The sequence below is a fragment of the Trichoderma aggressivum genome, assembly GCF_033847375.1.
Source record: "Trichoderma aggressivum f. europaeum strain CBS 100526 chromosome Unknown scaffold_001, whole genome shotgun sequence".
NCBI classification, from domain to species: domain Eukaryota; kingdom Fungi; phylum Ascomycota; class Sordariomycetes; order Hypocreales; family Hypocreaceae; genus Trichoderma; species Trichoderma aggressivum.
Genome location: NW_026946367.1, coordinates 386833 through 411169, shown reverse-complemented (window position 1 = coordinate 411169; position 24337 = coordinate 386833). Strand labels below are relative to the sequence as shown.

General features: G+C 48.7%; 9 protein-coding genes across 9 annotated transcripts; 3 read left to right on the top strand and 6 right to left on the bottom strand.

Annotated features, from left to right (window-relative positions):
• Nucleotides 1–197: 197 nt before the first annotated feature.
• Triagg1_47 (uncharacterized protein) lies at nt 198–1052 on the bottom strand (the record flags this gene model as incomplete). The annotated part of the gene is made up of 2 exons (XM_062895466.1): nt 198–736; nt 791–1052. The coding sequence occupies 2 exons, from the start codon at nt 1050–1052 to the stop codon at nt 198–200; spliced, it is 801 nt and encodes a 266-aa protein (XP_062760397.1).
• A 986-nt stretch (nt 1053–2038) lies between these two features.
• Triagg1_45 (uncharacterized protein) lies at nt 2039–4433 on the top strand (the record flags this gene model as incomplete). The annotated part of the gene is made up of 3 exons (XM_062895454.1): nt 2039–2099; nt 2159–2889; nt 2943–4433. The coding sequence occupies 3 exons, from the start codon at nt 2039–2041 to the stop codon at nt 4431–4433; spliced, it is 2283 nt and encodes a 760-aa protein (XP_062760395.1).
• Nucleotides 4434–5865: 1432 nt separating this feature from the next.
• Triagg1_44 (uncharacterized protein) lies at nt 5866–6690 on the top strand (the record flags this gene model as incomplete). The annotated part of the gene is made up of 2 exons (XM_062895443.1): nt 5866–6451; nt 6518–6690. The coding sequence occupies 2 exons, from the start codon at nt 5866–5868 to the stop codon at nt 6688–6690; spliced, it is 759 nt and encodes a 252-aa protein (XP_062760394.1).
• Nucleotides 6691–6769: 79 nt separating this feature from the next.
• On the bottom strand, nt 6770–7747 carry Triagg1_43 (uncharacterized protein; the record flags this gene model as incomplete). The annotated part of the gene is made up of 3 exons (XM_062895432.1): nt 6770–6917; nt 7197–7349; nt 7422–7747. 3 exons carry the CDS (start codon nt 7745–7747, stop codon nt 6770–6772), a joined length of 627 nt encoding a protein of 208 aa, XP_062760393.1.
• Nucleotides 7748–8834: 1087 nt separating this feature from the next.
• Nucleotides 8835–12927, bottom strand: Triagg1_42 (uncharacterized protein; the record flags this gene model as incomplete). The annotated part of the gene is made up of 5 exons (XM_062895421.1): nt 8835–9717; nt 9778–10394; nt 10449–11018; nt 11543–12856; nt 12907–12927. The coding sequence occupies 5 exons, from the start codon at nt 12925–12927 to the stop codon at nt 8835–8837; spliced, it is 3405 nt and encodes a 1134-aa protein (XP_062760392.1).
• Nucleotides 12928–15998: 3071 nt separating this feature from the next.
• Nucleotides 15999–17364, bottom strand: Triagg1_41 (uncharacterized protein; the record flags this gene model as incomplete). Its single annotated transcript, XM_062895410.1, has 5 exons — nt 15999–16652; nt 16717–16803; nt 16866–17008; nt 17086–17095; nt 17149–17364. The coding sequence occupies 5 exons, from the start codon at nt 17362–17364 to the stop codon at nt 15999–16001; spliced, it is 1110 nt and encodes a 369-aa protein (XP_062760391.1).
• Nucleotides 17365–17884: 520 nt separating this feature from the next.
• Nucleotides 17885–19303, bottom strand: Triagg1_40 (uncharacterized protein; the record flags this gene model as incomplete). Its single annotated transcript, XM_062895399.1, has 1 exon — nt 17885–19303. One exon carries the CDS (start codon nt 19301–19303, stop codon nt 17885–17887), a length of 1419 nt encoding a protein of 472 aa, XP_062760390.1.
• Nucleotides 19304–20485: 1182 nt separating this feature from the next.
• Triagg1_39 (uncharacterized protein) lies at nt 20486–21511 on the top strand (the record flags this gene model as incomplete). Its single annotated transcript, XM_062895388.1, has 1 exon — nt 20486–21511. The coding sequence occupies one exon, from the start codon at nt 20486–20488 to the stop codon at nt 21509–21511; it is 1026 nt and encodes a 341-aa protein (XP_062760389.1).
• Nucleotides 21512–21658: 147 nt separating this feature from the next.
• Triagg1_38 (CAZyme family GH92) lies at nt 21659–24238 on the bottom strand (the record flags this gene model as incomplete). Its single annotated transcript, XM_062895377.1, has 1 exon — nt 21659–24238. The coding sequence occupies one exon, from the start codon at nt 24236–24238 to the stop codon at nt 21659–21661; it is 2580 nt and encodes an 859-aa protein (XP_062760388.1).
• Nucleotides 24239–24337: the final 99 nt, after the last annotated feature.

Here is a 24337-nt window from a genome sequence, read left to right as displayed (position 1 = left end):
AGTATGGAAGTGGTTATGGATGTTTGTGAGGGAGCCATATATGTTGGCGGGATGATATTCTCCTCTCCACTCAGATTTTACAATTCTTGGTAGGTTCATAATATTGAACTAGCAGATAGGGAGCCATGTGCTATAATATTAATAACGTTACGATCTGGTCCTGATTTTTAAACCTTTCTCCATTTGATTGCGCAGTTCTACGCGTGCTTTGCATAAATATCTTCGCCCTCAGCAGCATCAACGCCATCACGGACTACGGCGGCAACAGCTTCGTTGATATCATCATCCCCCTTGAGTAAATCTATCCACCCGCTCTTGACACCATCAGCAGCAAGAATGGCATCAGCGACATGAGCTACAGTTTCCCTAGAAACTTCCCCTTGGACGTTCTTGTTTCTACCTAGTGTGACGTTTCCCTTGGGATCATCCGTCAATCTGCCCGGGCGGAGGTCAATGCCTACCAAGGTTGGGCTCTGCTTGGAAACTTCGTATAGGACTTCGTCGGCGGCGATCTTGGCTTGGTAATAGGTCGCCAGTACGCCAAAGTTGATGTTCTTGTGGTAGTCTTCCCATTCGCTGGCGGTCCACCAGGGAGCTGCTTTGCGACGGGAGCCGTTGTAGGAAACGAGGAGGAAGCGGCTGATGGACGGTTTGGCGGCGGCGGCGTTGATGAAGTTGATTGCGGCGTCGCGGTCGATGCGGTATGTGCCTTCAGCACCGTATTTACCACCGGCACCTAGCAGAGGTGTAAGTAATGATGGTGGATAGCAGGATAATTCAATGAACATACCGGCACTCCATGCGACGTAGTCTGGGTTGACCTCGTCCAAGATGCTCGCTGCCTTCTCCTGGCTATCGACGTCTTCAATGCTTCGGACAAGGACGCTGAGCCGGCCTGGCAATCCAGCGCCGAGCTTTTCGACGGCGGGCACCTGTTCTTGTTTGCGGATGACGCTGGTGACGGTCCAGGAGCGCTTGAGGAGCAGTGGGGTGAGGAGCTGGGCGATTTTGCCGTGGCCGCCGAGGATGAGGACGTGGTGTGGTGAAGCCATTTTGACAAAGCGTTTATGATACCGTGCAAGTAACGATTTACGATAGAATGCAGTTAATGTAAGAATCTTGAACCTACAGTAAATGGACCGATCTATTGAAAGCTGCAGCTAAGGAGCAAACGAATCTACACCAAAGCTCCAGAAGCGCTGTCGAGCTTATTAAATACCTGCAACTCCGTAGTACCTTGGTAGATACAGACTCGGATGCACCACGGCTCGGATAGCTTCAGGAAGCTATCCGAATGGGATCACGCAAGGGAGGGGCATGACGACACTTTTTGCGCGAGGAGGGCGGGGCAGAAGCAGCAGGGATTGTTTAAAGCCGAATTGAAAGTATGGAAAGCTGATGGAAGAATCTGACATTGGCGGAGATAAAAGTCTGTTTTTTAGGTGCCGAGGTGTTAGAGATGTTGTTGTTGACAACCACCCAAGGTAAAAGTAAAAGTTGATTTATAATGACTCTGGTGATGAAGTAGAGAGATGATGGCTCAACCTTGGCATCAGCATCACTGGGGGAACAAAGAATACGAGGCCAATCCAGCAGCTCAGGTTCAGACATTCCAACAGCATCAGTATTATCAAAGCGTCATACAAGGTGGCAAACAGCAAAACCATCTTTTTACTGAGACATGATGAATCTGTCTTATGTCAGCACGCATAAGAGCCTCTGATCTCAGTGGCATTCTGACAAGGGGGACTGCTGATCGGCACTATTGTTGCGTCTGAAGCTTGATTTTGTTCCGTTTCTTTGTGTAGCCGCCCAATCTCACGAGATGCGCCGGATCTGCTGTCCTCAGCACTACGAATACTATTCTTTCATCTCACTAATGCTGTTTCTTTTTGAAAAATATTAAACGAGCCCACAGCTTCACGTTTGACAAACACTTTTTCCAGATTCCAATCGGGTGGATGCATCGTCTACAGGGCTTTCAGCTGCCCCTCATTCTCACCCTAGACTCAATCTCTCTTTTTCACAAAGTACGTACATGACATCCAGCTTCTACAGGGGCCTCAATCGCGTCATGTCCAAGTCTGTTTGCATTGTCGGTTAGTTGCACGAGAATACAACGCTCCAAATCGCAGAAATCTCTTCTAACGACTCCCAGGCGCTGGACCTTCCGGTCTTGTTGCGGCAAAGACGCTCCTCCACAATGCACCCAAGGGACACTTCAAAGTCAGCATCTTTGACAGCCAAGCCGCCATTGGAGGGCTATGGCCGACCTCAAAGACCGACTCAGGACGTCTGGTACATCCATTGATGGTTGCGAACCAGAGCAGACACACGGTTCAGTTCAGCGACTTGGCCTGGGAAGACGATGCGCCGCAATTTCCGCGCGCATGGCAGGTTGGCAAGTATTTGGAGCAGTATCAGAGCAGATACCTCAGCGGCAATCCCGATTTCGAGCTTCGATTGAAGAGCCGCGTGGCAAAGGCAGAGAAGCGGAATGATGGTACCGAAGGCTGGAAGATACACATTCAGTCGGGGGACAGCGAAGAGGCGAGGGATTTTGACTACTTGATCGTTGCCTCTGGATACTTTGGCAAACCCATTATCCCCGAATGCTTCAAAAACGCAAAGACGTCGGTCCCAATCATCCACAGCAGCCAGTACCGCGACTTGAAGGGGCTTTTAGGAGAGGGTAAGGAAAAGGGAGGCAAGATTCTCATCGTCGGAGGACAAATGTCTGGCGTTGAGATTGCAGGCACCATAGCGAGTCATCTCTCATCTGCCGTCAACTCCCCGGAAGAATCAGAAATCGCTGGGATCGACAAATACTCCATTTACAATGCGATTCAGCGACCTATTTGGGTGTTTCCTCTGTTCACCAGCCCCGAGGTAAGCTGACTTTCCCCCGTTAAACGTCTTACCACAGTGCTCACATGCATCAGCCCACGTTTACGGCAGCTCCCTTTGCACCTTTAGATCTAGGCTCTTACAACGTCAACAACCGGCCCAGGCCACTCGAGAATACACAGGGCCATATCAGTGATGAGCATGCAAATATGGTTCATACCATCTTTGAATCCTCGCTCGGTGACCAAGAACAATTCTCTCCTCTATTGATGCCTAACCAACAGGAAAGAGACCAACCGGCATATCTAGCTGTTAGCGACTGGTATAGCGAATTCGTGAGATCCGGGATGATTACTCTGTCATTTGGCAAAGTCCTTTCCATGGAGGGCGATCTCGTTACATTGGACGATTATGGAGCTCAGATCGACGACATAGCTGCGGTAGTCCTTGCCACAGGCTTTGATCCCTCTCCTTGTGTCGATTTCCTGCCAAAAGAGATCCTCAACACGCTCCAGCACTCCCCAAAACATCTCAGTCAGGCACTTGCCTTGGCGTTCCACGGCACCCACCACCCAGAGGTTCCAAATCTCGGATTTGTTGGATTCTATCGATCTCCGTACTGGGGAGTCATGCAGATGCATGCCCGATTGCTTACTGATCTATGGTCTGGTCAAACCGGTTCGAAATTAGAGGCGCTGGAGCGAAAACTCCAAACAGACGACTCCATCAAGCGAACACTCAGCTTGCGAGATGATCCTAGGCTTTCACAGTTCCCCATGGGTGACTACATGTACCTCATGCAGGAATTTTCCGAGGCGCTTTCCATACCCATGCACGAATCCATCATGCCAAAGAGTCCGACAACTTCTCGAAATAACCTTCCTCTCGATACGCTCACGCCTGCTCGATACCCGTCCCCCAGTGATAGCCCCGAAGCAAAAGCCGAAGCTGAGAAATCGTTGAAGCAGACTCGCGACGTTGCTGTCGAATGCCTTACGACCCACCGTTTCGTCGCACGAGGCGTTTTTAGAAGCCTTCTCGGCACATGGCGACTCGAACGCGATCTCAATAGTCGACTTCCTTCTCACCCGAGCGGCAAGTTTGTCGGCACAGCCCAGTTTTTGCTCCGTGAAAGGACGCCGGAGGGCCTTCAGTGTGCCTCTGATCCAAACAGCATTGATGCCTGCGACGAGAATGGCGGTGGAGAGGATCTGGAATATCTGTATATTGAAGACGGCGAGTTCCAAACATCGGCTGGTTTCGGATTCAAGGCGACTCGTCGGTACATCTGGCGCTACGACTCTAAGAAAGACGTCATCGGCGTATGGTTTGCCAAGCCAGATGACCAGAAGCGCGCAGACTATCTCTTTCACGAAATCGAATTCGAAGCGCCCCCGAAGGACAACGAGAAGCGCGAAAAGGAAGGCTGGGCGGCAAAGGCTGGACATCTTTGCATTGACGATTACTACAATGTCAAGTACAACTTTGCATTCAAGGCTGTGAATTTGGAAAACTGGAGTATAGAGTATACTGTCAACGGTCCGAAGAAGGATTACACGATTCATGGCACGTATGAGCGGATCTGAGCGCTGCTTCTGGCGCTACAAAACACAGGAGATGATTAGATACAAGTGCGAACGTTTAATACAACAAGTACTCGAAATCAGATGATTACAATCCATTGCAAGGCATCATATTTAACATCCAGTCCAACTCTATCACAACTTCGTAAACACTTTGCATGGCTTGGGATCCTTCGTAGATGTGTGTCCTAACTTGTTTGTACTTGGGAAAAGCGGCAGGATATCTGGCAAGGAACTGAAGGCGACCGGTGGCTGTTCTGTAGTACGGCGAGCGTGGTCAATGGAGGTTTCAAAGGATGGGTCTTGGGGACGAGACTACCTCATGGCCGCATCGCCCAGGCTCATGGCCATACGTAGTCTTGCTACGAATGCGGTTGATGCAGGCTGTACATCACGATATCGAGAACAATGGGCAGCAAAGTGCCTTCTCAAAGGGCGCCAGATATCATCGTCTTTCTTATACGACTTGTAGGCGGCGCGTAGTGTGGGAGGCCATGAGATTGGCCATTTGGGCTTGTATGTGGATTCACGCTGAGCTGCATGCTGGGCTTTGAGCATGGAATGGAGGCTTCGGAGAGATTGGAGTGAGATTTCAAGTTCATGCAATCGTTTCATGGCAATGGATAAAAGGCCGTCTGTTGGTTGGAATGTATGGCTTAAAGAGATTTCTGGGCGGTACTTCTTGTCGTGATTGGCTGATGAGCAGTCTTTGTTCGCATTTTGGATGGAGCAATGGAGGTTCACGTGATGGTTATGCTTTCTTTGATCTGATGGACAAGTACATGCGCAAAAGGACTCAATTAACGCTGCGCTTTGAGCAAGAGTCCAAGCAGGCTTCATTACTTGATGGGAGCACATGATGTGTGAGAGGAGATGGCTTGATGGGACAGTGGGAAAAGAGATGTGATAGGTTGGCGAAACATGGTGGCCAAGTCTTTGAGACGACGAATGATCTAAATACTTTGTTGAAAGGATGATTGAATTGATGAGTGAACAGTAATGGCGGTCTTTGTTCGTGTTTTGACATTGTAAGCGCTGGGCCTGAACAATGTGGGTTGAACGACCAGTGACGCGTTCCATTTCGGAAATCTCATCTCGAAGAGACGAATAATTGGCTGCGAGTTGTTCATGGCGGTTCTTTGTGTTCAACGGATGTAACCAATTCTTTCACCGTTCAAAGGAAATATTCAGCTGTGGCGAGGCATGCATTGAAGTTGGACACATTATGACCGGCATTAGATGGGATGGGAGACCGAAGTGACCATCTGCAAATGAATATATATATGCCTTACGGCGCCAGTCATTGCTTGCATTGGTTGCCAAACTTTCGCTTGCAAGATAGCAATCTTTCACCAGCTCTGCCCTACAAATCCCACCACTTCATCGATCAACATCTTTTAGTTATACCTGTCGTTGATAAGACAGCACTGAAGCCATGGATTACAGACCGAGTTCCGAAAATTTCCACCAGGCGTTGGAATGTATGGACCTGGAAGTCATTTTTGCTGCGGAGATTGCCCACGATTCCGGCAAACTTTCTGACAAGGGAGGCTACGAGTTCACCATTGTGCAATGCGAGGACAATTTGACGCATCACCAAGATCTCCAGAAACGAGGTATATTCAAGCAACTTCCTAAAGACAAACTTTCAGAAATGATTCCATTTCACAACGAGGTCGTAAAGCCGTTGGTCCGATTCTTTACATACGAGACCCAAACGGGTGCTCCCGAGGATAACGTGCCTCTTGAGGACCGCTATACTGCATTTTATTATCTTCAATATGCCTGCAACCTAGCGGCCAGGTATAAGACAGATGAGAATAATGTTGAAAAGGACTTTCACATGAGGGGCGTGTCTCCCAGTGTGAAGATCAAGATGCTTGAAAAGATCCCTAACACATTCTGTGGGCCGAATGGGCGGCTTGCTCTACAGCATGTAGTCGCCTGGGTGAAGAATCGTTACGAGAAACTTTTAGTCGAAGCGCGGACGAGTTGCTCAGGCACAACTCAAATGGGTCCAAGTAAGTTCAAACCACATCTTCCCACTCTCTAATCGATTCATTCTCACAGGTGATCTCTGACAATAGACAATTCCCTGTTGAATATCCTCGTTGTGGATGGTCTCAAGAACTTTCAACAGCGCATCTCAAAAGATAAGCTTGAACAAGATGAGGTGGTAAAAGCTAGCGAACACTGGGCTAGCGGAAGGGTTGATCAAGAGCTGTTCGTCATAGACAGGCTGGAGACTTGCCTCAAATAACCTAGTCAAGCCTTGCAGGATCAGAGTACCTGGAATGTCTGCGAGTAGTTCTGGGTGTTCAGCGGAAATAACATTTCCTCTAGCTCACAGAACGGATGGTTTTCTTCACTTTCTGCCTATTTTCAAATGGAGTAGAGACGGAAAATTCCAGTACAGGTTGCTGGCCGTTTTGCTTTTTATGGGTTATGCGATTCGGGACGCTGTTTGGTTTGAGGGAGACGCGCTGGCTGCGTTTGTGTGTCGTTATCAGTATTGAGGGTAGGAATAGTGGTAACTCTGTTTCTACCATTGTGTCTCTGCGATATTTCTGCAAGAATCACGATTTCATCATATATTAACCCTTGAGATCCCTTACTCATACAACTGTGATATTAAACATTAAATATTTGTAGTCGTTTATGGTACAGACAGCGATCCAGCGCAGCGTCTCCAGCAGCAGCAGTTAATTCACCAAGATTGTGCAGACCCAGCTACACAAAGCAACAAGTAAAGCCACCAGCACCCACCGCAGCTCAATGGTAAACTTGGTTTCAAGCCAGCGCTGCCATGCCTTCATGCCTCGTCGGCGACTGGGACAAGTGGGAGTTCCGTAGATGATGCATCCCAAGCCAGGCCGTGATTCGCACTCAATGTGCTCTCGCCGGCGTTTCATGAGTAGCCTGTTTCAGATCAGCATCTCGCTTACAAATATGTCTCTGATTCAATGAGAGAAAACAAAGTGTGTGACTTACGCTACGCTGCCTCTGCAGAATCGCAAATCCGTGCCCAAATCACAGCGCCCGTTGTTCGGACATTCTAGATGAAGACGGCGGCGCTCAATGAGCCACTCCACCTTGAGGTCGACGTCGGTGTCGACGAAGCTGTGGAAATACCGATTGGTGTATTTGAGGGAGAGCGCATCGGGATATATCAGGAGTTTGGAGATTTGAAGGTGAATTTCTATCGGCAGGCTGAGGAATGATGCCCGCGGCTCATGTTTGTCTTCCATCATGTCGGTTTCCGTTTCCGAGGGGCTGCGGTTGATATCGGAGCTGCATTTCGTGATGGTGGAGCTCATGGCGGAAGAGTCGGGAGAAGATGTGAGGAGAAGAAAACCAGCGTGATGATTGCTTTGCCGAGAAATCAGGGGAAAGTAAGGGATTATGGACAAACACTGAATCAAGGTATGGTGTTTACTTCAAGACGGCTGGATCATGATTGTTTTGTTTATGTATTTGATGGCTGCCTCCGTGTTAGTGAATGCCTTGGTCTAAGCCAGGGCGGCACGGCCACCCCAAACAAATAGAAGAGACATTGAGCCCAAATATGAACTAATGCCAGGCCCCCAAAATACGAGCCGCCTCAGGTGACGGGGAGCCGAAACAACGGGATCGCTGATCGGGCTATGCAGAGCTGCTGCACAACGTCAAACGTGTTCAAAACTGCAAGGCAGCTCCATTTGCAAGGGCCTGGGTGGCTGGCCCATCGCGTCCATTAGTGGAGGCCTTGCTGCATTTGACACTTGTGGCCGCTAGGTCAGGCAGCGATCGAGGACTTGCGGGTGCCTGTTGATCCCTGTAGCTGCTCAAGTGATGGCTGTAGATCCCGTGAGATGTGGTTTTGTTTACATGGATGTGGTGTGATTGATTGGTGTGTGGCCCTGATTCAACATGACTGCCGTGGAGGGGGGAAACGTGGCTTCGTGCTAGATGATCTGGCTGCCTTTAGCATCCAGGCACACAATGTGCGCCGAGGAATTAGACGTCAATGGTGATAAGACCAAGTTACCCCGGGAATATGAAGCTTGAGCGCTGACTCCTTGTCAAGGACTCACGAGTCCTGGCGATCCGAGAGGCGTGTGCAAGGACTGGACTCTCCAAGGACTCATGTCCGCTAGTTGCGGCTGAATACTTGATCCACGCCACGTAAAGACACGATGCCGTGTTATTCTATTTTTGTAACTCGCGACCAATTGATTAGCCAAGAAATTGACTACGGACAAGCTAAAAAGACACAAGTCGAATTACAGCAGAGGATATTGGCAAACCATCAGTTGTGCTAGTCGTGCCGAGCCACGCCACCTATACCTCTTCATTCCCACTGACTTGCTTCCAAAGAGTCAAGCTATTTAGCGTTCCCTTCCGTACTAAAGGCACAATCTCGTCTCACTGTTCTCTGCTTCCATCGTCGTCCTCATCACCATGCGGCAGCTTTGACTTGAGCCGCCTCCTTTGGTGTGCAGTTCGTCGAGGCTTCTTGGGGCTAGGGAGACGGGGCACATCGTACACATTACTGTAATCCTCTCCGACCTCGTCTCCCTCGTCCACTGGCAGCCGCAGTTTCTTATTTTTTGGACAGTCCGATAGCTGCATTGCCCAGTCACAGATCTCATCGCCTTTGTAGCCGTAGATGCAGGCCAGTGTCAGCACGAAGAGGGTCACTGGTATTCCCGTTACCCAGAATAACCCTTGCTTGTAATGCATATCTCTGACATCGGCTGTGTTCATGCCCATGAAGCTCGAAACAAAAGACATGGGTAGGAAGAACAGCGTTACAATCGTAAAGACTCTGATTGCTTTTCCATGATCTTCTTCCATGATTTCAATGTCCTGTTTCACCTGTTCTTCTAAAAATCTCGACCGCGTCTTCATGTTCTGTACTTCTTGTATTCGCATGTCGAGTTGTCGTGTGTGATTGTCTTGGTACGCCTTTTCGACACGATTCTGCCCGACTCTTGTCATGGTAGTAAGGCGAAGGGTATCGGGCGAAATGGACTTTGCAAACTTATGCAGGCACTCTCTCTGGTTGCTTAGCAGAGAGTCCAGACCGTCGAGTTCTTCTTCCAGATTGCGAATATTCAGAAAGACCCGCTTCTGAGGGCGCTGATTGGCCCGGTACTGAAGCTCTGAAGCATAATGTTTATACAACTTGAGAGTATTGTCGTTGTGGCGTGGATTTGAGGTCTTGGCCTCGAATAGTAAGTTGTGGCTCTTGGAAATAAAAGCCAAGGCCAAGAATTCGGCTCCAGCGGCCTGGGGTTCGGGGGGCCTTTAGATATCACTGGATGTATTGCCGGACAAGAAGATGTCTCTTTTGGCATGATCCAACAGATCCAACATCCGGTCTTTTGCAGTCTTCTCAAACCTCTGCAGCTCGTTGATCTTATGCGAAATCTCAGACAGGTCAATTCCCGAGGATGCCTTTATTCTCGTCATCAAAGATAGCCTCTCTGATCGGAGGACAAATACTTGCACCATCTTTTGTAAAGCGTAAAAGATATGTTTTGGTAGTGGCGGCCCTACCGTCAGATCACCCATTGAATCATCTTCCTTGGATGTCACCATAGCGTGCAGCTCATTCAGTCGAAGTGCAAGCTCGGAGAGTTCTCTTTCGAACTCTTGTACATTGCGAAGTAGACCATTTCGCTCATTTCGCACAGAATAGTGTGAGTGCCAGATACGATGCAGCCAGGAGTAACACGGATCGTCGTACGGCCTTTTCCCTCTGTGGTGGCAATCGAAATGTTCGTCGTGGAAATGCTTCAGCGCCTCTTCTGCCGACGAGTAGTGTTTTCCTCCTCTGCAATCCCCGCATTTGGCCCAGCTTGTCTTTTGAGAGTCAGGAGATTGGCCTCTGCCCATTCTTTGAAGGGTTGCAGAAAAGTCGCGAATCATGTATGTTGGTACGTGGTGAGGTTCGCGTTCGCTCTCTTCCCAGATGAGTTGCTACAAGCCACTTGTGTCAACGAGTGAATAGATGATGGAATGGTGTACTCTTACTCGGCGAATTATATCCATGCAACTCCAAAACCGCTTCACGAGAATGTGCACTGTTGAGCTACCCGTCTTTGGCAAAAACGACCACAGAACCTGTCGGCTGACTGTGACGAGCTGCTTCATCAACTCTTTATCAGGGCTCCAAATACCCAACGATTGCGCCTGCTTCATAGCGACATTGTCTTGTACCATAGCAGACAACGTTATTTCTGAATCAGTACTGTTCTTCTTAACCTCCTCCATCTCTTGATGGGCATTTCCTCTGGCGTGATCAATTGTAGATACGCTATTCGGCAGATTGTTGTCTTTCGCTGTAATATGAGCGGCCATCGAGCCAACATTTTGATGAGTAGGACTCTCTTTCGCAATACTTGGATCCTCTTCTTGTAAGCTTTGACTCGGAATATCTTGCCGAGAGTCAAATTCTTCCTCTGTGAGCTCTGGAACTTTAGCATAGTAATACATGCCCACTGGACTGTTGGAAATGGCCTCGTCTGCTTCATTAAGAGGTTTAATCATGTTTGCCTCTTTGGCGCTTCGCAAAGTACTGGAGCTCGTTGGTATGCAGGGTCCCTATAAGAAAAAAGGAACTATTTCCGAAGATTTGGATCCTTGTTGATTAGCAGAAGGATATTTGCCACTGGCCAAGTCGCTTATGGTGGAAATAGCTGGCGTCTGTTTGATGAAAGCATTTCGCTTCCGATGGTGGGAATGAGATGCGCTACCCGAGTTCGTATTCTTAGCTCTCAATGCATGTCCTGGGTTCCTATTTTCGTCATCTTCAACAATATCCTGTCTTTGAGGATATCCAGAGTTGAGATTGGTGATAATAGGCGACGATAAGTGATATTGGGAGTCGGCGTGTTGATGCATGTGGTGAGCCCGCAAACTGTCACGCCGAGAGCTAAAGGATCCCACATTCGCGCCTTGGAAATGCTTTGAGGCAATGAAAGAAATTGAACTTTGGCTTTGATGTTGCTTATAGATGAATCGTTGTTTCAAAAACATATCGTTACTTGCATTGGGATCATTCTCTTGGACCTATGAAGAACATTCATGTGAGACAACCTTCAGCGGCGCGTAGGGTGAAAACTCACAGAAGGGTAAGTTTCGACAGATATTTCTGAACCAAGCTGAAAGTTCTTGTGTGGTATTCTTTTGTTATTCATCTCATGTTCGTTTGTCTCGGGAAGAACAATCGTTCCGCCAATGTCTGCCATGTTACCTGTAACATCATCATGTAAATGGGTAAAATTACCAGTAGAAGAAGCCTCCAGAGCCTCCCTGTCACTTGAAAAGTTATCAATTCCCAGTGGCAATATTGTGTTTGTACCTTCAACCGATTCAGTTTCGCGCGATCGCGAGACGATGTCCTTATCGACGCTATAAAATGCATCGGGATCTTGAGGATCCGGAGAAGACACAATAAAACCGGCACCATCTTGATTCAGAAAGAGGGGATGGGAAGCGGTGTCGGAGGTGAACCGGTCTGCTGATTCGTGTACAAATGGCTCCTTCTTAGAAGATCCCACCCGTTCGGAGGATGCGTCGCTTCGTCGGTACCTTGTTGACAAGTCGTCCAATATCCCGGGGGAATCGTATCTTCTGTACTCCAATAAAGGTCGATTCTTCCTCGGGTCTGCATTATTTGGCCTTGGGGTAAGATAAACCGTATAAAACTGTGATTTCCGTAGGCTCCTTGAGCTCGCAATCTCAATCCATCTTTCAGCAGTTATGACGACCTTGTTCTCATCACGCAAATCATAGTAGTGAAAATCAGATCTCTTCTTCTGAACGGCATCCATAGTGATTTTGAAAAGATCAACCCATGTTATGCTTGATGATACAGCAATGTCATGATGTTTTTGCCCATCGTCAATGATCTTAACCTTGATTGGCGGTTCATGACCCAGACGTCGCTCTCCAATTGTTCCGTCCAAGAGCTCTTTGGTTGTATGGTCTGACATGGTGATCAGAATGGTAGAACCAATTAGAAGGCACCACATTTGGTTCACGTGCAGTGCATTATCATTTGGTTGTGAACCATTCACAATTTTGCTGACAATTTGCGTCTTATCGCGATTTGGAGTAACATCGAACCCGTAGAGGTTCTGTAGAAGTGTTCGGGGTTGATGGTCGCCTCGACTTGCCGTATTTTGGTGACCTTCCAAAGGACGTAGTCTCAAATAAGGTGAGGCGACAAATACTACTGGAACTGTTGGTCGACCCTTTTGCGAAAGTGAAACAGAGGTTTTCTGAGAATAATTGCCGATGCCTCCCAGCACAGAGCCGGGTTCAATGAAGGGTCCTGTTTCAGAATCTCGTAGATAGTTTTTCTCAGTTCTCTTGATGAGTTCCACTGTAACCGCTCCCACGTCGTCACCAATCAAGTGACAGTTCATAACGAGTTTCTGCATCTTCGATTAGCAGTGGCCACTTGGATCAACTGTGGATAGCTTACTTCTAAGACATCAAGACTCATCGTGGCACTTTGTAAATGACTAAGTATTGTATTGTCAGTGTCTGTCAGAGTATTTAGAAATGCGAGTATCTCACAGCCATTTGATTTGCATCGAGTTGCGAGCTTGATTTGCATCGAGTTGCGAGCTTCATCGTTTTTAGAGGTCCCTCTTGACGAGAGACTAAAATTTCTTCCTATCCTACATCATTGACGGAATATTTGAGATTTTGAAACGTCTGAAGGTGCTTTAAGATCCTATTAATATTTGCATCTCCTTCTTCCCAGTAGCGGGAATGAGGAGCGCCATTGCTGGAGTCTCTAGATTCTCGGTAGCTCGATACCAAAGGTATTTTTATAGACAGCCCCTCGCTTTCAGCATCATGGGCCATCTTTCCCTGATAAAATGGCTCAGTAATTTCTCCTGTTGTATCAATGGACTGCGAAAGAACATTGAGGCCATGATCAAAAGGAGACAAGGACCGCGGTGTTTCGTCAAGGGGGTCCGTGGGTGGGCGTCGACCTTGATTTGGGTTCATTTCTCTAGAGTCGTAAGTGGATTCGTCGTCCTCATCATCAGTGTCTTGTATATACTGTAAATTATAGTTTTCATGTTGCAAAAAATTGCCATTCGCGTCATTAGCATGATTACCGTCGTTTGAAGCAACTCCAAGGTCAGGACCATGGATATTGTGCGTATAAGTGCGAGGAGAGTGAGTGTCCATTTTTGCAAGAATTGATGCACTTGGCATACACAAATTTAGGGGGAAGAAAAGAACTTTGTAGGTCTATAAAAAATATCTCAAATGGCAAGTCAAGATGATCATCTCATACAGCATGGAATGTGGGAACAAGCAGCATATTTTATACTGAAAGCAAACCACTCCCAAGACGGAGGATTACGTCCATAGCTCATCGTGTCAAAACTGCAACTAGGATATGCAATGCTATACAAGAAGGCTACATTGTGCTGATAGAGAGCCGAAGACCTTGACCAACCGTCATCAGCCGGGTATATCCCTTGTCCTTGGATCTGGACGAGGCTGGCCGGGGTTCATGTACAGTAATCCAGATGCATACTGTGGCTGAAAATGCTACGAGCATACAAAGTTCACCAAATACAACTTGCGAACCGGTCCCAGCAAAAGGTCGAGCATCGTACAGCCTCAGTGGCGAGTCTGTCGAGCGGGGAAGACCGTTGTATGTTGCAATGCAGGCCATCTTTTTGATTACAAGTGAATCAGGCTGTGCTAAGTACGTTGCATGATAACCCACACACCGACTTTTAGCCACCTTTCGTTATTCTCTCCCATTGGATGCGTTTCCAGTGATATATGATATGAGCAAAGGTATTGGTCGTTGTCATGGTCCGGGGAGGTTCGTCCACTTTTCCGCCAGAAGCCGGTCGAATAGCATGCCATCTAAACCTTGACAGCTGAATGAAGGTGCATTCGGCGCTATGCAGGCATTTATTTATACGTCTCTAGTGGCAATCCATAGGTCGGTTATATCCGACGTCCGAAAGAGGCACGGGCTGATAAACTCATTGCCATATAAGGCTGAGGAGGCGACTTTTCATCCCAGTAGGGCTTTCACAAAGCTAACACAATGACAATGCTCTTCAGCTTAGAGAGATTATACCAAAATAAAGCCCGGCATGACATCAGACCACAACAATGCAACGATGTACTTACTAACAGTCGACAATTGCGCGGCTCTTCGTGAGGCGCCCTCTAGCATTGTTCCGTCGATATGCGGAGTACAGCTGAACACACCAATGCAGGGAGAGTCAACCAGGTTCTTCTGTGGAGATTGGTGCGCCACTTTCTATGTGAAACTATTGGATCGTTGTGAAAGGATGAGTTAGATTTCACCTCATGCCACAAGCAGTTTAGCACACATACGCTTTTACTCTTCTCCTCCGCCATTAGTAACTCTCCCTTCTTTCGTTACTCGAGATGGTATTCGGTTGATGTTCAATGAGCCGGATTGAAGGTAGCTGCTTTGATTCGGGTCTGTCCTAATACATGGAGAGAGAACCCGAGTTACACCGCAGCAATGCCTCGAAAGGTGTGTCATTTTTTAAAACAGCGGTCTCTAATCTCGCCAACCCAGTACTAACCCATGTTGATTCTGCTGCCAGTTCATTACCCAAGAGGTCAAAGACCAGAATCGCGAGAGCCAACGGCGATCGCGAGCCCGGCGCGCTGAATTGCTAAATGATCTTCAGAAGCAAGTGCAAGATTTTCAGCGGCAAGGCGCATCTGCCTCTTCGGAAATGCAGAGGGTGGCTCAGGCAGTGACACTTGAGAATCAGCGCTTAAGAAGCCTGCTGAGCGTGCATGGTGTATCGCAAGACGAGATTAATCGATTCATCTCACCTCCTCCGACCACTTCACCCGAATCGCCAGATGGATTTCTTGAGTCCGGTGCTTTGAGGTGCAAGACATGCGGCAGCACATCTATAGTGCTACAACATCTGCCGGCTTTGTTATCACCACAACATCAAAACAATCACGCTTCGCCACAGATTATGGGCGATTGTGCCCTCCCATCACCTTCTATCTCATGCGACACTGTTGAGCTTTCCAGGATGGAAAGTAATACCGATACGGGAGTTAGTCCAACAGATGTATTCAACTCACCACCGGCAAACCAAGTTGTTCACTCCGGTCGCTCCGCCAGAAATACTCGAGAAACGAGAAAATCCCAGAAATCTCAGTCACAAGAGAGCAACAAACGTCAATGCTGCGGATCTCACTCAAATGAAGGCGACAACCAACATAGCGAAAACCCCTTGGAAGATAAACCTCATCTTCCAACACCTCATCCTCTTCCGAATCATGCAGCACCTGAAGCCATGAACTCAAACGATTCCATGGAAACATCTTGCGATACAGCGGCATCTATTCTAGCGGACCTTCGCTATGGGATGGATAATGAACAAGCTCGTGCTGCCCTTGGTTGCAAAGGATCGGAGACTTGCAATGTTAGCAACATCAGGATTTTTCAACTTTTGGAGGAATTTGACTAGTTCGCTCGACTCTCTACACTGAATCATGGAAATTCGTTGGTTATAGAAGACCATGTCCGATCTATTTCCAGCCCCATCTATCGGCGACCCATCGAAGAGCATATACCAAGCCCAGCAAAACAGGCACTTCTATCAAAGGCCCGACAGTGGATGCCAATGCCTCGTCGCTGTTTGGACCAAATGTCGCAACAGCCACAGCAATGGCCAACTCAAAGTTGTTACTGGCCGCTGTGAAGCTTTGCGTTACAAGAAACTGGTATTCAAACCCAAGCATCCGACAAATGCCCACGGTGGTGAAAAAGACAATCGCGAAGTACACAACGAGTGGAGCGGCGACGCGAAGGACTGAAACAATCTGGTGTACCACTTGATGGCCTTGGGCGGCAAACAAGACCAAAATGGTATATAAAAGCCCGATAAGAGACCATGGCGATACAAAACGGATGAATATGCGGTCATACCATGCCGTCCCCGCGATGAATCGAAGACCAAACCTCGTTATTACGGCAGCGCCTAGGGGAATGCCTAGAAACGCTGCCACGCTCGTTGCGACGACCGAATACGAGATAGGGGCGATGTCGTTCTCATCACTGATGACATTGAGAAAGACGATGGCAAGCGGCGCAAAGAGGACTATTTGCAGAATGGAGTCGACTGCAACCAAGATGGCACAGTAGTCGTTGTTGCCACCGGCGAGGGCATTCCAGATCAAGACCTCGATGCAAATGTCAGCATATGATTATGAAAAGGCTACATCAAGGTGAAATTCAAGATCATACCATGGCGATGCATCTGCCGAGGCCGACGAGAATAAGGCCAGTACGGAGATGACTCTTGTCTGGAAGAAATGCCCACGACAGCGCAAGCTGTGCAAGTTTTTGAGCGTTGGTATCTTGACAAGGGGAATCGAATGAGAGTACTGGCTCACCATAAGAAACGGAGCTATAATCCAGTTCACGAAAACGCTGAACCCGATTTGCTTCCATAGCTCCTTTTTGTTCAAGAGCTTGTGAAGGGATTCATACTGGACCTTGCACAGAATAGGATACATCATCACCAGCAATCCAATGGCTAAAAGGGTGTTAATCAGCGAATTATTGGACCATCTTAACGTTGATGAACTTGCCTATTGGAACAGATACTCCTACAAATTTCCCCCTTTCCAGAGTTGGAGACATTGATGGGACAAAATTTCCGAGGATTATTCCCACAGCCATGGCCAAGAAGATCCAGACTGCCAGAAAGCGATCTAGTAGGCCAAGAGACGCGAAAGCCGAGAAGTTGCGCTTCTTTTGTGCATTATTGTCATCGATGTGATGTGCATCGTCACTGTCGGTTTGCTGGGCTTCTATGTCGGCCGTTGGTTTTTCTTGTCTCATATCAGGCTCTGAAGCGTCTTGTGTTTCCATCGCTTTATGGTCAGACATGGCGTGTTAATCCAGATCGAGGCCTCTGCATAAGATATCGAGTTCGGTGATGATGAAAGAGGCTGGATCAACAATCAGTTTTAAAGGGCAAAATGCCGTGAATTCATCTGGCCATTCCAACGGCCAAGAGAAGGATTTTGCCATAGAAACATATAGTATATGAACCGTTACTTCGTCTGTGGTCCATAATGGTATTACCGCCGAGGCGAATTCAGACAAAAAACGGGACGAAGCCCAGACTTGGCCAATGAGAGAGGCGGGGCGTGACACACTCCCAATTTTCTCGATATCAGCATATGACGAGCTAAGAAATTGCGACTTGAATATGTGTCGAACTATAATAACAAGAGAAGAGGGAATCCCAGAGACGTGCATAGATTGATATGAATCATGTTTCTAATTAATAATTACTTCAGAGCTACATGACAGGATAAACAACAAACAAAGTGGCGAAACTCAGCCTATCAATCAATCTATCAGGCATGTCGCGCCTCAAAACAAGTAAACTACGAAACAAGAATTACGTGAAGAAATAAAGCATTGCTCCAACTTGTAAGCCCAGCAAGGAGATCCAGCTCAATGCAATGGCTTTTCCAGCACTATTGCCCGTCCCACTTCCAGATCCAGAACTCCCAGATCCAGAACCCGACCCTGAACCAGATGAGGTCCCAGCCTTGGTGTGATTGGCGGGAGGATTCGACAATCCAGTGCTGTTGGCAACATCTTTGTACTCGATTCCTCCAACCCACACTTTAGCAATATCTCTCGTGTTGGTGATGTTGGCCAGCGGGTCGCTGTTGAGAAGAATCAAATCGGCCCTCATGCCAGGCGCAATCTTTCCTCGGTCTGCCAGCCTGTGGTGCTGAGCGGCGAGTTCAGTCGCTGCACGGAGGGCTTCCACTGTGGTTAATCCCGCTTCGACAAGATTCTCCAGCTCAAAGTGAAGACTTAATCCGAATGGAACAGAGATGTTGGCATTGATAACTCCCACAGCATCAGTGCCTGCCAAGATAGGGATACCAGCGGCGTGAATAGCCCTGACATTCTGATACACATTCTCGTAGCTATCTGGTCCGCCAATCTGGTGACCAGTAAAGGTCAATATGGCGGGATTTGCAAACGCATATCGAGCAATATTCATAGTTGGGGTGCTCCAGCTGTTGGCAGACCTGCGAGCCTTTAGGACATTGGAGGCATTTATGCGGCCATTCGTAGGCATATGCTGGATTCCGTCCGTACCCGAAAGGACCGCTTGTGTCCAAGCATCAAGATCAGCGGCATGGGTCATGGACTGCTTGCCGAGATTGTGAACGGCATCGACCAAAGAGTTCTGCATGCTCTGGCTGGGTCCATTCAACTCGGCCGTGATTTTATAAAAGTCGGAGCCGTTGCCAAAAGTGTAAGAAACAACTTCAGTGGCATTCGCGTCTGGATAAATGAGGTACTGTGAAGAGAGATTGAAAGTTCGAGAGTGTTGGCTGCCGGGTCCCGTGGCGGGGACGCCTGCCGAGATAAACGAAGCTACGCCCTCCAAGTTGCGGAGCGGCGCACATTGTGTGTAATTTCGACAGGCCATAACCATGGCGGTGGTGACTCCGTAAGAAGTCAGGGTTTCTAGCCCGGCAACGTTGGATATGTGGACGTGGCAGTCGATTAGACCAGGGATCAGAACGCCGCCGTTGCCATCAACCGTAGTCTCGACGTTGCTGGTGTCGTTGCTGATATTTTCACCATCAATGATGACAGTTTGGAGACCGGTGAGTTTAGCGCCGTCGAAAACACGAACATTCTTGATGGCAGTCTTGGTTCTGGGGGCGGGCTCTTGTCTGCGAATCATGTCGTTGGGATCTGGAGTCCGCTCTTGTAGTAGATGCTCAAGGCAGGCAAAGGCGCCTTGTGAAAGCACTGCGGCGATAGTAAGGAGTTGAATTGGTTTCATTTTGGGTGTGATATAATATGAATGGTAAAAATAAATAGGAGAAAAGGAGTAATTGTCAATTGAAGAGCTGTAATGAGCGTCTAGAAGTGTAGTCTTATGCCCATCTGCATTTAAACTTGTCGTGAATCTATTATTGTATTATTGCCAAGAGGGATGACCCAAAGTTATATACTCCATGATTCTGTTTTCTACGTCACCGTACTTATTCCCATCATCAACTCAGTTCTGCCCAATTGACATCCATCACTGTGCATATTCGTACACTATGCCATTACCAGACACAACAGAGAAACATGCAAGGGCCTTTCATCTTGCCTTAGGGCTGATGCATTAATCAACGTGAAGCAGTGTTAGGGATCAATCAGCCCACGAGGCTACGGCAGGATTGTACGAGCAAAGCCTGAATATTTTGATCAAACAGATCTGGCCCGCATTCAGTCAAGCGTACGAAGGCAATCTTGGTTAATTGGGCCTCCTCCTCGAAAGGATCGCAAAGGTGCAGAAAGATGCATATTGTGATGCATGGTCAAATCCATATCTGATTGGACAATACAACAGTGCTCATCAAGACGTGAAGCTAGCAGGGGTCAGGCTCGTACACTAAGTCGGAGAGGGATAGCTCAGGAGAGCCCATTTGCAGGCCTTGACCATTATTTCCGGGGCAGATCTCGAGTTGCTATTCTCGTATAGCCTCGTGGGCTGGGCTAGAGTGGCGTCTGGCAACCTCTCTCATGCACTTCGCCCGTGTGCCTTGTCTGACTTTTGCCTCATCGCCCACAACGGCCTCCAGCTGTCTTGCCGTCTCCATCTCTGTTTGTAAACTCCATCCCCTTGCTCCATAAATGCAACGGCCTGAGCGCCACTTGAATGCGGAGCAAGCCAAACAGGCCAAACGAGAAATAATCAAACGAAGCCCCCGTTTGCATAAAACAGAGCCCAAAAAGATGGCTGGCGGCTCGCGAACATTCCACCACAAGTCCCGGAATGGCTGTAGCCGTTGCAAGAAGCGGCGTGTCAGGGTTCGTCCGTCTGCTACTATGGTATCCTGTCCGTAAACTCTTGGCAGTCGTGCTTATACATCTGTAATGGCGATAGTGTAATCTGCAGGCCCCGAGCTGTGCCAACTGTACGAGGCGAGGCGAGCTTTGTGACTATCGATTTCTCGGCACAGACAGCCCACAGATGCCATCGTCTAGTCATGCTGCATATATGAAAAGAAGCAGCCACTCGGGTAGCTCACCATCCCCAGAGGCGCCACTAGGGCCCATGCTATCCTTCATGTCTCCCGCTGCCCACAATCAGTCAGGCGTCGATACTGGGCCTATAAGAGCGGCATCTCACCCTACCGTTGACACCTTGGCGTTGTGTCTACTTGAAGACGACGAGAGTCACCTTATCCCCGATGAACTCGTAGACCAAGCAGACGCGAGTGAATTTCTTGAGCATAACATGGCTGTCGTCTCAACTCTTCACGACAAGTCCACCGACTCCCTACTCCGACCAGACGGTGACAATACCAAATCAGATCTAGTTGCGTATCAGCATCAGATTGCGGCATCGAGCAAGTTCCGCAAGTCAGTTGGCGCCATCAGCGACCGTAACTGGTTCACCGTCCTCGTCTTTGCCATCTCAGTCCTCATCTTCCACTTCGACATCCACAGAAGAGCAAAACGCGGGCTCGCTGACAATGAATCTTTGGAACCAATAATGGCTCTACGTGGAGCCGCTCTCTTGGGCATGGAGCTGGGGCCATGGTTGATGAAGAGCAAACTACTCGCTGCTGCCAGAAGACGCATTGCGGCTGAGAACCCGCCGTGGGATGATCTCGCCGAGCAGGCTATTACGAACCTCGAGCTAATAAACGAGACTTCATCTCCGCTCCGAAGCCGCGGGATCTGCAAAGATGCCCTAAACAAGTTACAGTTCTGGCTTCGACTTACACAGTCTAAGCCACGCACATGGCTGCACTTTGTATGGTGGCCTGGGGCTATCGACCAAGAATATCTAGATCTTCTAGGGACAAACGATCCCATGGCACTGGTAATTCTTGTACATTGGTGTGCAGTGATGAAGTCTTCGCCGAGGAAATGGTTCATGGAAGGTTGGGCTGAAAATGTTGCACGGCCAGCGATTGCGCAGATTGGGCCAGAGTGGGACGACACTATGGCATGGGCATTGTCAAGGATAAGGCCTGGTGTCAGCAAGTAATGTGATGACGACTTGGCCAAATTGTTTCAATAATATTATTCACTTGCAATGGGCTGCGTTGGATTGTAATGGGGTTATAAGAATACACATCATCCATAGAGAATATTGAGGACTTGAGAAACTACATGTAGACATAATGCATCCAGGCTATACTGTTCCCTCCTGTCCCCAACTTGTTGGCTCATCACTCATCTCAAAGTCAATCCTGCTCGCCTTTACAATCTGCTTATGCTTCAACAATGGCCTGTGAACCTCCTCTCCATCGACCTTTAGACTCTTCACATATGCCTTCTCATCTGTACCCGCTCCCGGTGCTGAAATAACCAGCGTGTGCTCTTTTCCATCATCCCCAGGTCCAGGAGGCAACAAAATCTCCACTTCATCAAAGAATGGCGTTGCTACAACGTACTCGTCGCTCGCCGGGTTGACAGGATAGAACCCCAGCGCCGACAAGACATACCAGGCACTCATCTGACCCAAATCCTCATTGCCACTTAGCCCTGAAGCCGTCGCGTTGTAATTCTCCCAGGCAAGCTCACGGATCTGTCGTGCCGCATCAGCGGGAGATCCGATGGCAGAGTACAGATACGGGGCGTGATGCGACGGCTCGTTGCTGTGCATGTTATGGCCGCCCGCGAAATATTCATCCATGCGAGCTTTCATGGCCTTCTTCCCGCCTTTGAATAGCGAAGCCAGGCCGCCTACATCGTGCATCACGTTCAATGTGTAGATCCACCTGTCTCCCTCGGTCCATCCCCAAGATTCATTCGCCCAGGTCCCGTTTGCATTGCGAGCCTGCATAAACTGCGTTTCTGGGTTCCAGAGCTTTCTATAGTTTTGTGAGCGCTCTCTTAGCTCCTTTGCATGCTTAACATCCCCTGCATGTTCAGCTACCACGGCAGCGGCATAGTCATCGAAGGAATAGTCGAGTGTACGGCTGGCCGATTCGGCCCAACGATCATTGTCAACCCATCCATGCTCGAGGTAGCTCGTTAGTCCAGCTCGGCATTCGTATGGAGTGCTTGGCTCTCTGGAATAGTAGAGAAGGTCAGTGTCGTTATCAGGAGGCACATAGGCATCGACATAAACAGCATCCCAAGCCTTGGCGACGTCAAAATCATCGAAGCCTCTGATCAGAGCATTTGCAATCACAGCGTCAACATGGGTCGCAATCATCTCGTTGTTCTCAATCATGTTATTCCACAGAGGCAATCGGCCAGACCAGTCGAATATTCGTAGGAGAGAGCGCATCATGGAATCGACGCGCTCCGGGGCAAAGATGGTGAGTAGCGAGTGCTCTGCCCTGTAGGTGTCCCATATCGACCATGACTGGTAATATGAATCGTTTGCTTCATGAACGCTGTCTGTATAACCACTGTAAAAGCGTCGGAGGCTGCCTTCAGATGAGGTGGTAGGTTCGGAATAGTCGCTTGGATATTGGAGAGCATGGAACAGGCCAGAATAAAAGATCGTCCGGGGGTCGTGATCCGAGTCGGTTTCGTTGACTCCGGAGATTTTGATCCTGCCTAGTCTTTCTAACCAAGCCGATTTGACGTTATCGACAGTGGTTTCAAATGTTGTCCCGTCCGGTACATCAATATCGAGATTCTTCCTGGCCTGCTCTACGCTGACATACGAGACTCCAGTCCTCACCTCGACTCTCCTGACCGACTTATCGAAGGTGACATATGCACCAACAAACTTGTCTTCGATATACTTCTCTCCCTGATACAATTTTTCTGCGCGGCTGACTCCATGGGAAGTAAAAGGCTCAGAAAATCGCGACACAAAGTAGAGCCTAAACGACTCGGGCTTGTCAGGACCCAACAGATATTCTTGTCGCTGAGAATTACTGCCCGACACCTCTTGAGTTTCAGGATCAATCTCAACATGGCCTGTCCAATTGAGTCGGCTGGCCTGGATGGTGAAGTAAGGCTGCCGTGTCTGGGTATCCTGAAAATCGACGCGAAGATGGCCGACATGCGCCGACGCGCTCAAGGCTACTTGTATGGAATTCTCATATCTATATCCTTCCGGATATTCTGACCCATTTGCAGACAGGCCTTGGACGGGAAACTGGTTCTCTGGCTCAAACACATACTCTCGTCGTCTCACGCGGCCATTGGCACCTTCAGTCACATCCTTGTTAGGGATAAAATTAGCACCGCCAGGACATGGAGGGCAGGCATCGCCAAGAAGCTCCGACGTCGCCTGTTCAGTAAGATTCCATCCGAATTCTCCCGCTGAATCTGCGTCGAGCGTCACCTCATACACGTACGGCGTGCTTCTCTCGTCCTCTTTTCTGAATGACAGACCTCGGTGCTGAAACAGGTGTCGGACCTCATCTCCTAGACCTGGCATAAGCGCCACATGGCCGTTTTCGCCAATCCAGATGGCGGGCTGATGCGTGGCCTGGAAGCCGTGCATGCGGCGATCGCGGTCGTTGTAGGGGACCTGTGAGATGAAGTTTTCGCGCGTCTGCGGAGTCCACCGCGTCATTCCAAACGGGGGTGATACAGAGGGAATCATTCCGCCGAGGTCATTAGGATCGTAGCCTCTGGTGCCGATGAGAGGATTGACATATTGCAGGACACCCGCATTGGCGTGATAATCGCTGTTGACGTTGGCTGCTGATGGCGACGATTCAACGGCGGGGTCCAAGTGAGACGACAGAGCTGTCGTGGATGAGGCCAGGGAGAGAATCATGCATATTGATGGGTGTTTCATCGTTGGATACGTGATATAGCAGCGGATTTATTGACAACGCTCACATCTGAAAGACGTGTGATGAAGGGAGAATGACGAGGGAAGAGGAAGCCACAGTCA